Source organism: Fundulus heteroclitus, unplaced genomic scaffold (genome assembly GCF_011125445.2).
Source record: "Fundulus heteroclitus isolate FHET01 unplaced genomic scaffold, MU-UCD_Fhet_4.1 scaffold_57, whole genome shotgun sequence".
NCBI lineage: Eukaryota > Metazoa > Chordata > Actinopteri > Cyprinodontiformes > Fundulidae > Fundulus > Fundulus heteroclitus.
This window is the reverse complement of record NW_023397000.1, coordinates 218868-231452: the sequence shown is the minus strand read 5'-3', so window position 1 is coordinate 231452 and position 12585 is coordinate 218868. Positions and strand designations below refer to the sequence as shown.

At 38.1% G+C, this 12585-nt stretch overlaps 1 protein-coding gene across 1 annotated transcript; it reads right to left on the bottom strand.

Moving 5' to 3' along the window:
* Window positions 1-1228: 1228 nt before the first annotated feature.
* On the bottom strand, window positions 1229-11668 carry cunh16orf87 (chromosome unknown C16orf87 homolog). Its single transcript, XM_012856431.3, has 4 exons — window positions 11371-11668; window positions 9830-9929; window positions 5164-5343; window positions 1229-2472 (listed from the first exon to the last, which is right to left on the bottom strand). The coding sequence occupies exons 1-4, from the start codon at window positions 11434-11436 to the stop codon at window positions 2354-2356; spliced, it is 465 nt and encodes a 154-aa protein (XP_012711885.1). The 5' UTR covers window positions 11437-11668; the 3' UTR covers window positions 1229-2353.
* Window positions 11669-12585: the final 917 nt, after the last annotated feature.

Below are 12585 nucleotides of genomic sequence, written 5' to 3'. Positions count from 1 at the left end.
ACCGGGTGCAATGTCCCAGCGGCGTTGCTGTACTGTGACGTCATCAGCAAGCAGATCTGGTACCTTTTTTTTGGTATTAAACTTAGAACAAAACAATGGAAGCCCATTTCCACAACTGAGATAGCTAAGTCATAACTATGAGATAGTTATCTCATGATTATGAAATAACTAAGTCCTAATTATGACATAAAACTTTTATTTTCATTAGAATGGTGGAAATGGGCTTCCATACACGAAACAGTGCTCTCTAGAGTTACAAAATCGGATAGATCAGACCAAATGGTTGAACTTTTTTTTAGCTCCAACAAATGTGTTTTCCTTTATAATAACAGCAGTGTTTCCTTTCTTTAGTCTGATGTGCTTCAGTTCCTCATAAAGCTCCATCAAAAGGTTTTGCTCGTTTGGTTTCAAGATCAGCAAATGCAACTTATCAATTGCAGTATCAGTGAATCTGCCATAAGGACCTGCAGCCTTCCTCACTTTGGTCTTCCGTAGAATGTTCCTCGCTGTGGCCGTTTAGAAGCACAAAAGGGGCGCTCATTAGTGGCGTCATCCCAAGCAGATGGGGTGGATGACAGCTGAGAGGTGAAAGATGTGCAGATCTGGGTGGAAGAACAGACATCCAGGATGGAGGTGTCTGCAGCATGTTAGGCTGAGGTGGGGGGACAGGCTGGTCAAACCTCAGGAAGTGCCGGTTCAGCTTATTCACCCATCTCAAGTCACCTACAACCTGGAAGTTGTTAGTGACTTGAGATGGTTTTAATGCTTTTCCAGACAGCACTGATGTTGTCATCCTGCAGCTGTGACTCCATTTTCTTCCTGTAGCTGTTGTTCCTCTAATTTCCCTCTTCAGTCTTCTCTGCACATCTCTCAGTTCTTCCTCGTTTCCTGACCCAAAAGCCCTTTTCTTCTCCCTCAGCAAAGATTTAATCTCTTTTTTTTTCTTCTTCTTAGATTTTATGTTGGGACTATTTCATGTTCAATGGACATTGAAATGGGAAGGTAAAAGATGGAAAAAGGAGAGAAACAGATGAGACAAAATGCTAAAAAGGAGAAAAGGTGAATGTGAGAGGAAAGGGAGAGAGCAATATAATCCACAAGAGGGGAATATATATATATATATATATATATATATATATATATATATATATATATATATATATATATATATATATATATATATATATATATATATATATATATATATATATACACACACACACACACATTTTATTTTCCCATATTTTTATTAGGAAGTAATGCACATTACAACAAGAGATGTGTATCCATATGTACATCCTTTTCACATAGGGTATCATAGCAAGTAACAATATGTACATATTGGCACCATAAAGGTACTGTGCATCTCGAAGAGTTGAGAACAAGGCATATAGTCAAACTCCCAGGGTGTTTTTGTAAATTAAGTGGTACGAACAGTACATCACGCAACTAAAAGAAAATAAAACTAAATAAACATCGGAATAGTAACAACTAAATAAACATAGATCTTAATAAGCTATAATTAAATATAAATAAAGCCCCTCAGAAAAGAAAAAAATAAAATCTAATAAAAAATAAAATAAAAAACAAAAACAAACAAACAACCTTACCTTTTACTGAATATCGGATCTTTTCTAGCTTCAGAAAAGACATGGTGTCATTGAGCCACTGGGTAATAAAAGGGGCTTTAGCACACACATAATTTTAATTCCTTTCCCCCGATCTTGTAAGGGAAAGCAAGTATGATAAAGTGATGAAAAACCTTTGCTTGTACAAGAACATATTCTGTCATTAAATGTTACAGCCCTGACTGAGCGACAGTGACAATAGAGCACTGGAAGATTGGTTTTATTCCTCATATGCTTTATTTAATAATCCATATCATAGATGAATGTACACTTTTTGTAGGTGCGATATTCAAATTGAAACAGCTTATCTGATTAACAGCAAAAACAAATAGTTTGTTATAGAATTGGATATAAAATTAAGACACAGGAGTTAGTGGCCTTTTAATACATAACATATAAACAACAACCCAAGTCATTACAACATTCTTATTTAATCCATTTTACATATCCATTAAAGAAGATGCCCAAAACTGTCTTCTCTTTTTGCAAGTGAAGCATGAGCTCTAGCCAGTTCTGGAGTCTTTGGTTATTTCAAAAAGACATATCCTGTAAAACGGTTTTGTCAACTATTAAGGTCCAGAGATTTTCATAAGAAAAGGGTCAAGGCTTTCTTGCCAAATCCAAGTTGTGCCCTTTTTATCCCACATCTGAGTCAAGTATCCACTATTTATTCTCATGTATATTATACATTATACTCAAGTTCTGATCTCCTCATTGGTCTTGATCTATAAGATAAGTCTCTGACCCAGGATCTTCCGGTTGATCTCAGCCAAGGCCACAGAAAAGACAAATGCCTTTTCATCAGAAAGGCTGGCATACATGTCCACTTCCTTTTCTTGTTTTTCTGTGAGTAGAAAAGACACAATACATTAAGATCAGCTTGGCTTTGATTATTCATCAACAAGAGTCTGATCAGTCCACAGCTGACATTTAACTTTTGTAAGTTTAAAGGAGCAGTAAGATATTTTTCCCCACTAGGTGGAGCTTGAGCACTGTCTGTACACCAAAACAAGATGTATCAAGTCATGCCTCTCTCTATGCTCCAGCACTTGGCACCCATTTCCCCTTCTCACCCATTGGCTCATATGAGCCTATTTGCAAAGGATAAAAACACAGCGAAACAGAATGACCTTTCAGAGGAACATGTTAAGTGGAGAAGTAAGTAACTCATAACTTTATAATGCTGTTAGTAAGAGAACGTTTTTATCCGATGGGCGTGCTTTCTGCCATTTTGTGCCTGCCATGGCATTTTATGGGCAGGGTGGGGGCAGCTGTTCATGTGACACAGTCTCTTAAAGCACATATCAAACTCAAGGTTCCAAGGCCACATCAGGCCCAACAAGCAGCATTTTTTACTTGAATTTCCAGTTAGTTTCTTAATGGAAGCATTTTAACTGGAAGCTGAAGTATTGTGTTAGTAAACTTGTATATTTTGGAGAGAAACCTCTGTATAAGTTTGCTAGGCTTGTTGTGTATCAACACCAGTGAATGAATTCACCACACCCCACCAGGTATTCATAAGTTGTTCATAAAACAACTGACAGACTGACAGCTGTTTGGCTATTAATTCCTGATATTCAGATGGCTCCTCAATTAGCTAATTTTGATGAAAATCACCAACTTTGTTAATAACAAAATTAGCAATCTTGTCTTTCTGAGCACTTTCTTCATATCAACCGAACTCTGAAAAACATGGATCTGGTAAGCTGGTCTCTCAATGTTATTGATTAAAAAAAAATTTCGACGGGTAGGCAACGAAAGGGGGACCCGTCAGTTCCTGATTTGACTCATTTTGTGGGATACACCCTATATTCTTGGATGGAAAATGGTGTGACTTTGTCATTCCTGGACGTTTGAAACGTTTGCATGTTTGGATTCAGGATACTTGGATTTCTATTTATTGGATTTGGTGGATTTTTGATGTATCAGCAAATACAGCAGATGTCGGTAGCCATTTGGCCTTGATCAGGCTGCCGGCTGCATGATGTGATCACTAAGGTGGTGAACGGACAGTTTTGGAAGGTGGAGGAGCAGAGCCGAAAAGCTGGATGTGCTGGTACGCAGACTGACTTCGGTGGTTGAACTCAAAGAGGAGTTTGGGATAAAATCTGGAAGTGAAGCGCGGAAAAGCCCAACAATTTGGAAAATTGGATTTCACCATTTGGAGCCAGCAAAAGACTTAAAGCTGACAGGAAAGTCAGTGCAGCTTGTCTGATAACATATAACATATTTGGATTATGCCCTCCCTATCTAATCACTCCTGGATTGTTATGGCGGAGAGTGCTCAAAACTCTACCCTGCTACCCCCTCCCCCGCTGACACCTGCGGATGCTTTCTGAACTGTTGGCTGGCTGATAACATCAAGGACAACGGCCTCTGGAGAGTGTGCACGGAAATATAAACACTTTCACCCAAACAGACACACATAACTGATGCTCATAAACTGATGTACTTACACACACGACTAGTCTCAAATGTTTACCTTCTGCTATATGCGTCTCGTCTTATTTGTGCTATTTGTGCAAGAGGCTTTTGATATCTCAAACTGTATCCTGTTATAGGAAAAAGTATGAGTTATGTTTTTTCCCTCCCAACTTGCTTTTTGTTGTGGCCTCTGTCTTCTCACAGAGTCAATGGCAGCGCCATGTGGGCACCGTGTAAGGCGGTTCCTTGGCAGCAAGGCCTCAGTAAATCGTCTCCCCCTGAAATGTTTGTGGTGTTTGTTTGTTTATGTTATGGCGATTGTACTGAAACAACAATTTCCCTCTGGGATTATTAAAGTATTTTTGATTCTCAAGAAATCAACACTTAGTGTTCCCCAGTGAAAGCAGCGAGGTGCGTTTTTGTTTTGTTGTTTGTATTGAAAGTTTATGTTTTGTATTCTAATATCTGTATATGTTTTAGTTTTCACGGTGACTGTGATGATCATAGTGGATCTTCATCAGAGAAAATAAAAAGCGACATTCACCTGTCGAGACTGGCTGAGTAATTCAAGTGCTGGGGAGCTGCTACAATTGTTTATTAACAATTATTCATTGTCAATCCAAGCTATTGTTGCAGAACATATGGTTAGTGTGTAACTGAGATCTCATTTCATTAGTCCAAACGATATCCAGTAAACATTACATCATGACAACATTCTGACACAGTGTGGTACTTCAAACTCACTAAATTTGTCATTGGATGAAGGTTTATACCTTGGAGAACTTGGAGAACACAAACCAGTGATGCCTACTGGTCCAATTTAGGCCCAACATTGTAGTCAAAATGGATTCTATAGTGCTGTATTTGAGTTTGAAAAATCAAGAATTCTCTGTGTACTTACATATGCACTACTATTGACCTGTCCTGATTATATAGCTTTGATAAAATGTACTAACAGAGTCACTGCTGGATAGGTCACTCAGACTCTGGACCCAAAACATTTTATAATAAAAACTGTTGACTTTTAAAAGCACTAAATAGTGGTAGCAAACATCTAACAAGATATAGAAGTTCTTCCGATCTGCACAGATGTTAACCTCACAGAGTTTACCTTTCTCTTCTTCTTGTTTCTTCAGGCCCACAGTCTTGGGGCGACCACGGCCTCTCCGAATGTTATCCGACTGACTATTGGCTCGGGCTCTTCTGTGGTTTTCTGAGTCACTGGTTAAAGGGGAGCCAATCCTTTCTCTGCGAATTCGTTCTGTTCTTCTGCGCTTAAAGTCCAGTTGGTCTAAAATAAAAACAACCAGACAGGAGGCAAAAAAAAAAAATGTTAAATTATTTTCATTTAAAAATGTATTTACATTTTTTTAAGTGAAACAAATGGATGCTTTCCACTGCAAAGCTAGAAAGAATGTATACATGTACAACCAGAGGTGTAACTGACTACAAATACTTTACTTAAGCAGGCATTTTGGTTATATAAACTTTAGTGGAATGGTTATTTTTCAGCCTACTTTTTTTACTGCTACACCTTATATTTTCATGCAATTATCTGTACTTTCTACTCCTTACATTTTGAAAATAGTCTCATTCTATTTTACTTCAGCTTGTTTTCGTTCTGTCAATATAAAAGAAAAAAACTATTCAGATAAATATCGCTACACGAACACAGTGGTTTTGATTGTGGTTGGAGGCAGTAATGCACTAAGTTGTTTGCCAAATGCACTAGGATTAATCAAGGGTAACTTTTATAAGAGGGTAATGCACTCATTTTCATGTCCAGTTTTGTTATCTTACATCTGTTGCCCTTCTCTCGTCCTGTAGCTATGATTAAATGTTCATTTACATTCCAGGTTATTGATATGTCTCTGAAATTTGACTTTTTGCACCAGTACTTCAGATGTTCTGCTCCACGAAACCCATGTCGATGCTCAGTATTGTACCTATATGGACCCGATAGTGTTTTTAAATCCTAGTTTCTATACTTCTACTTGAGTAATAGATGTGAATACTTTTGACACCTCAGTCTACAATACATTTTTTTATATATCCTACCTCTAAGCAGATGGGCAGAGAAATTAGAAAAAAACAAAAAAATAAACAATCCAACAATAACAAAAAGGGTGAGGGTTGGGCATGGCATAATATTAGAAACAACTGCAAAGAGCGAAAGGAAAAAAAGAGAGTGGTGGTGGAATAAAATAATGTACAGTCTGCATCCACCGCTCTTCTTGCTTGGATGCTTTCTCCACTCTCTTTGTTTCCATTCCTTACTCTTCTCGTTTTTCAGCCAAATACTACAGAAATATTGGACTGAACTACTTCAAATCACTTACACTAAAGGTCTTTGCTGCAGTGGTTCTTAATCCCTTTTGAGGAGGACCAAATGATGTTAGACACAGCTGCACAACCCAAGATAATCAGTACAAGATGACTACAACAGACTTCTCCAGAAAATATCAAGTCATGGAAATGAAAATGAACTGGCTTGAAGGAAGTGTGGAGGTAAATGATGTGTATGGAAATTAAGTGAATGATTTAATTCAGATTATTTAAAACAGTAATAAAACAGAATGCTAATGAGAGTAAACCGACCAACAGCCCAAAACAGTAGCAGGCTGTGGTCACAAAGGTCCGATAGGAGCAGACCATCTGAAAACACAGGAAATCCAGAAGACAATAGATTGGCTCCACTTCTACAAGAAAAGCTCATCTTCAAGCACCTGCAAGAAGTATGAGACCAAAGCAAGGCAAGTTTATCTGTAATGAAATTTTCAGTAACAAGACAATTGAATGTGCTGTGCATGAACAGAACATAAGGGAAAAAAACTTTACAGAAGAAAGAACATTGCAGAGGAATAGTAGTGCAGGTTAAGATATTCAATAAAATTTTATTTATATAGCACCAATTCAAAACCCATGTCATATCAAGGCACTTTACAAAGTCAAGTTAAATCAAATCCTCCAGACAGATTTGTCAAAAGGTTTCCTATGTAGTTTCCTAAGGAAACCCAGCAGGCTCTACTCCTCCTGAAAGAGCGTAGAGCCACAGTGGACAGTCGTCTGCATTGTCAATGGCTTTGCAGCAATCCCTCATACTGAGCATGTATGAAGCGACAGTGGAGAGGAAAACGCCCCTTTAACGGGGAGGAAAATCTCCAGCTAAACCGGTGTGAACAAATGTGAGTGCTCATCTGCCTCAGCCAACTGGGGGTTAGAGAAGACAGAGCAGAGACGAAAAAGTACAGAAGCACACATTGATCCAGGAATCCTTTCTATGTTTATATGGCAATGGCAGATGACCTGGCCCACCCCAGATCTGCATAGGGGAATGGGCCAAAATACCACCAACAGTGTGTGCAAACCTGGTGAAGACTTACAGGAAATGTTTGACCTCTATCATCTGCCACTGCCAGCATACATTATGCTACAAAATATTAAGCTGAACTTTTGTTATTGACCAAATACTTATTTTCCACCATAATTTACACATAAATTCTTTGAAAATCCCACAATACAATTTCTTGGATCTTTTTTTCTCTTTTTGTCTCTCATAGTTGAAGTGTAGCTATGATGAACATTTACAGAACTATCTAATCTTTCTAAGTAGGAGAACTTGCACTAGTGGCTGACTAAATACTTTTTTGCCCCACTGTTGTCATTCCCTTGGACAATCACAATTAAATTATCTTTATAGATGCAACTCCCAACCACAGAACAAGGCAAATAGGTTAAAGTTAGGTTAAAGACTAAGTGACAATATTAACGCTATGGCGTGGCTGCACTTTTATAAAAATATAACTCCATAAACATGTGAACACATACCAATTGCCAGGTGCAGCTTTTGCCCAGAACACTGCATCTATTGAGCTCAGCAGCTTTAACTATGTTTGTGCTGTTGTCCACATTAATAGCAACAAGGATCTCTTCCTTGATGTCCCATGCAGATGGCTTAAACCTTATTTGAGCCATCTCTCCGTAATGGGCTAGAAAATATACCATCTCGAGCACTCTGGTGCTTCTTCAATGATGTAATGTACGTTCAGACTAAAGTACCGGTCTATCATGTGACTGGACCAGAGATTTGATGTGGCTGTAACGTACTTAACAGCTGCTCCTCTTTCTCCTTGACCAGTTCTACATTTGAAATTTCCTTTGTTTTCTCAACCTCTCCGTCTCTTTCACTTGTTTCAGATAGAATGGGGTGGAGTCATGTGACTAAAGACTGTACAAGTAGCGAAGCACCTTAAAGGGACATGACCATAACCTACCTTTACCTATAAAAATTACTTTTCCTTTCATTATTTTAAATGTCGGTTATAGTCCTAAATTTCAGTGTCACTATATTTTCGGGTTATCTCCCAGACCTAACTCCATGTAAGCTTTTCCTTTGAAGTCTTACAACGGTTACGTCAGTTGAAATAAACAACTGGAGATGCTGTAGATTTCGTAGCAAGTGAATTTGTCCAGTTTAACATTGATTAGACACATGTTGTAAACAGCCAATCACACCAACATAGAAATCAGCTCCTCTCTGACAGATTTATTTCATACTCTACTGTATGGGCAGGTCTATAACAACGGTCACACATGTGACTTCAGACTCTGATGCACAGGAGCCTAAAAGTTTGTCTTGAAATGTACATACACAGGCTCAAAAACTAAGCTTTTAGAAATCCCCACTCTGGCCAGAGTTTTCAGAATTATTCATTTTTAGAGATGTAAACAGAGTTTACACGTGGCTGAAAGGCCTAATCCCATAAAAATGTATTCATTTTCCCAGATATCCGGCTATGTATGGACTAGGCCTAAGTGTGACAGTGAAAACTGTCACACTGATGTATAACTGACCACAGTCCTGGCACTTCACAGCATACAAGACATTGCTCTGTTGTGCCGGGGGACAGGATGTTTGAGGTGAATCAGTCTTTGTTTTAAGGTATTTTGGGGTTTGAAAACCACTGGGACGTCATGTTAATAAATGTCTCAATTTGTAGTAGTCAATCCCCAACATAGGGGATGACTACTGGTCTGTGTCAGGGGTCTTCTTTTTGACCCGATGGAGTCCTGTTTGGGTTTCTTTTCTGTTTCGAGAAAAGCTCAGTCTGGATAACCATATTGCTCTAGGCTCAATCAAGACACAAATCAATACATGCCAATAATGTCTAGATTTGTATCTTAATTGTCTCCACCTTATGAATCATCACACCTGACTTGTTAGGAACTAATCTGACCCTGTTTTCTTTTTGAGTGAAAATGGAAGAGTACCTTAGGTGATTCACATGCATTATTGGTTCCCGGCACACAGACCGATACTCGTTTCTACCTACATGTGACAAAATAGGGGAATATTTACAGTTTCCATCTAATTAAGGTTGTTTCCATCATTACAAGGTGTTATTATATAAGGCTAAATGTGATTATATGTCTTTGTATGGATTTAATCTATAAAAGCTCAAACTAATGAAAAACTTCAGGTTTGATGGACTTTGTGGGGGGGTTTTATAGTCGATTGAAGACATGTGCTTTGCTGCCACACATTTTCATGGCAGGTAAAAGATTTGCACGGATTACCGCACAATTTCACGCAACGTTGATTTTTGTAAATGCCGAGTTGGGTGGTAAACATTGCGCTTTTTGTTGCACAGGTATGCATGCTACATGAGCCCCAAGACCTGTAATACACATCTGAAGAAAGCAAAAGTTTAAAATAAATTACAAACTATACAGTCATAATATTGTAATACAATAATAATGCCACGTGTGAGCCTTACCTGCAATAGCCGGTGACGGACATTCATTGAGTTTAGCATTTAGAAGTTTTCTGCTTATAAAGACATAACCACATGGACAGGATTTGCAAGCAACTGGAATCTGCAAAGGAAAATGACAGATCAGATGTTTTATGATAACCAAGAGGTACTGAAAAACATATGCTGCAATCAGAACAGCTGCACAATCTTTTTGTGACTTTTTTGTGAAGAGCAGATGCATTTGTACATGTGTGTCTAGGAAACACAGCGGAGAATGAATTCATACAGTAAAACTCCTTATTGTCCACGCTACACCTGGCGCTAGTAGTTGGTAAGTTTGTAAATCGATAACTTTGATCCTCTTTCCCTGATAGCAGCCAGGATGACATCTCTTCTTAATACTACATGCCCAGTTTTTCCTACTAAATGTGGATATTCTCTATTGAAGAAATTGTATTCACAAAAACTAGGACTAAATTTAAGAAAAATATTTATATTAGTTTTAATAGTGAATTTAAGTAGTAGCAAATGAACTTCCTACATCAAGTTTCCACTGTGTTAACCTCTCTAAGACATGGCAAATACTTATTAATTATTAAATATGAATATTTCAATACTAGTTTGAAACTGCCCTCAATGGGCCATGTAGTGGTAGTCTGTGTTTGAGTCTGTCTTCAAGTTGCTGATTTGCGTTTTAATTTTGCCATGACTGATTCGGTCAAGCTATACTAAGTACCAGTACATCTTTAAAAATGTGAATATCATAAAAAAAAAAAAAAAAAAATTCTGTCACTAATTTTAAAAAAAATACGCTCATATATCATATACATTAATTACAGAGTAAAATATTTCAGGCCTTTATTTTCTTTGAATTTCTATAATAATGGTTTACAAACCAACCCAAAATTGCGTGTCTCAGAAATTTTGAAGGTTATGAAAAGGTTATATATTGGAAACTCATGGTGCCCCATCCTAATCAGCTTATTAACTCAAAACACCTGCAAAGGTTTCATGAGCCTCTTATTTTCTAGTCTGGGTCAGTAGGCGACACATTCACGGAGAAGACTGCTGACTTGACAGATGTGCAGAAGACAGCTGTTCACTCCCTCCATTAGGCACAGGAGGTCATGGCAAAAGAAGCTGTTTGTCCAGAGCGCCTTATCTAAGTGTAGTCATAGAAAGTTGAGTGGAGGAAAAAGAGTGATAGAAAAAGGTGCGCCAGTGACAGGGAAACCGCAGCTTTGAGCGGATTGTCAAGCAAAACCTAATGATGCACCATGACTTTTATCAAACAGATACTGATAACCAAGAACGTTCTCCTTCTGAATGAAGGCCACACTTCCCTCCAAATAAAGACAACATCATCAGACTGGAATTAAACCTCTGATGTGGAAATGTCAGTCAACCTACCAAGACTCCTCAAATCTCATCTAACTTGTTCCTCTTGATAAAAACTAGAAAGTACTGATCCAAAGCAAATTTAGTATTTATTCTCCAACAATGACGTTCTTTGCGAATGAGGACGGAGTCAGAACCAAATGTTCTGTTGAACACAAACTGACCTGTTGGTCACATTCAGGACAGGATTTAGTTGCCATTTTAACCTTCTTTGTTTTGTGGGCCGACATGGTCCTTCGGTTCCGCAGAGACACGAAGAGCTGAGCCGCAGTTAGAGCTCTCTAGGCTGCATGGACCGGATGATCCCGCAGAACACGCAGTCATGCAGCAGAAAAATATCAGGTTGAATTCATTTCTTAAGCTTCCAGAACCGTGGTCGGCTTCTTTTTCTTCTTCTAGTGGGTAACGGTGAGTGGCAGGCCCGCTGTAAGAAGCATTACCGCCACCAACAGGACTCGTGAGTACAGGAAATTCTTCTTTTTCTTGTGGTTAAATGGCAGTTGGGAAATAACGTAATGGCGCATTACCGCCATCTACTGGTAAGGAGTGCGAACGGAAAATTGGAAAAGGACTGCTAGTTTCTTCTCCATATTATCTATCTATCTATCTATCTAGATAGATAGATAGATAGATAGATAGATAGATAGATAGATAGATAGATAGATAGATAGATAGATAGATAGATAGATAGATAGATAGAGTCTACTACCTGACTGGCTGTGCTGTAAACTGGCCAAGGATGAACCAGAATATGAGGAAATTAGTGATTTTAATGGTCTTTCCTCTTAAACCCAATGCACAGCTAGCAGTGTTGAATACATTTCTCATGTATAAACTGAGACTCCATCACTAACCTGTTTTCCTACTTTGATGGAAAATTATGGGACAGTGGCAAGACAAGGCAAATTTATTTATATAGCACATTTTAGTACAGAGACAATGCAAAGTGCTTTACATTATTAAAATACAGGGGGGGGGACAGAAAAGCAGGTAGGAATAAAATGTAGAAACAAAATAGAACATGGAAAATAGAAACTAAAAGCAAACATTAAAAACACTTGGACTACAAAGTTGAACTAATGATGTTTCAGTAAAACAGTTTAATTAGAACAGACGAAGGCAATCCTAAACAAATGTGTTTTTAATCTTGATTTAAAAGTACTCAGGCTTGTTCCAGATAAGTGGAGCATAGGAACTAAATGCTGCTTCTCTGTGTTTGGTTCAATGACGTGCATTCAGGGGAGGCAAGTGAGGCCAGGCCTCACTTATCATTATGGAAAGAAAGAAAATATATAATGATGATAACATAATATAAATTGTGATTCACTCAGTCATTTGTTATAAAAGTTATTTTTTTATCTAATTTCCTCATTTTTGAT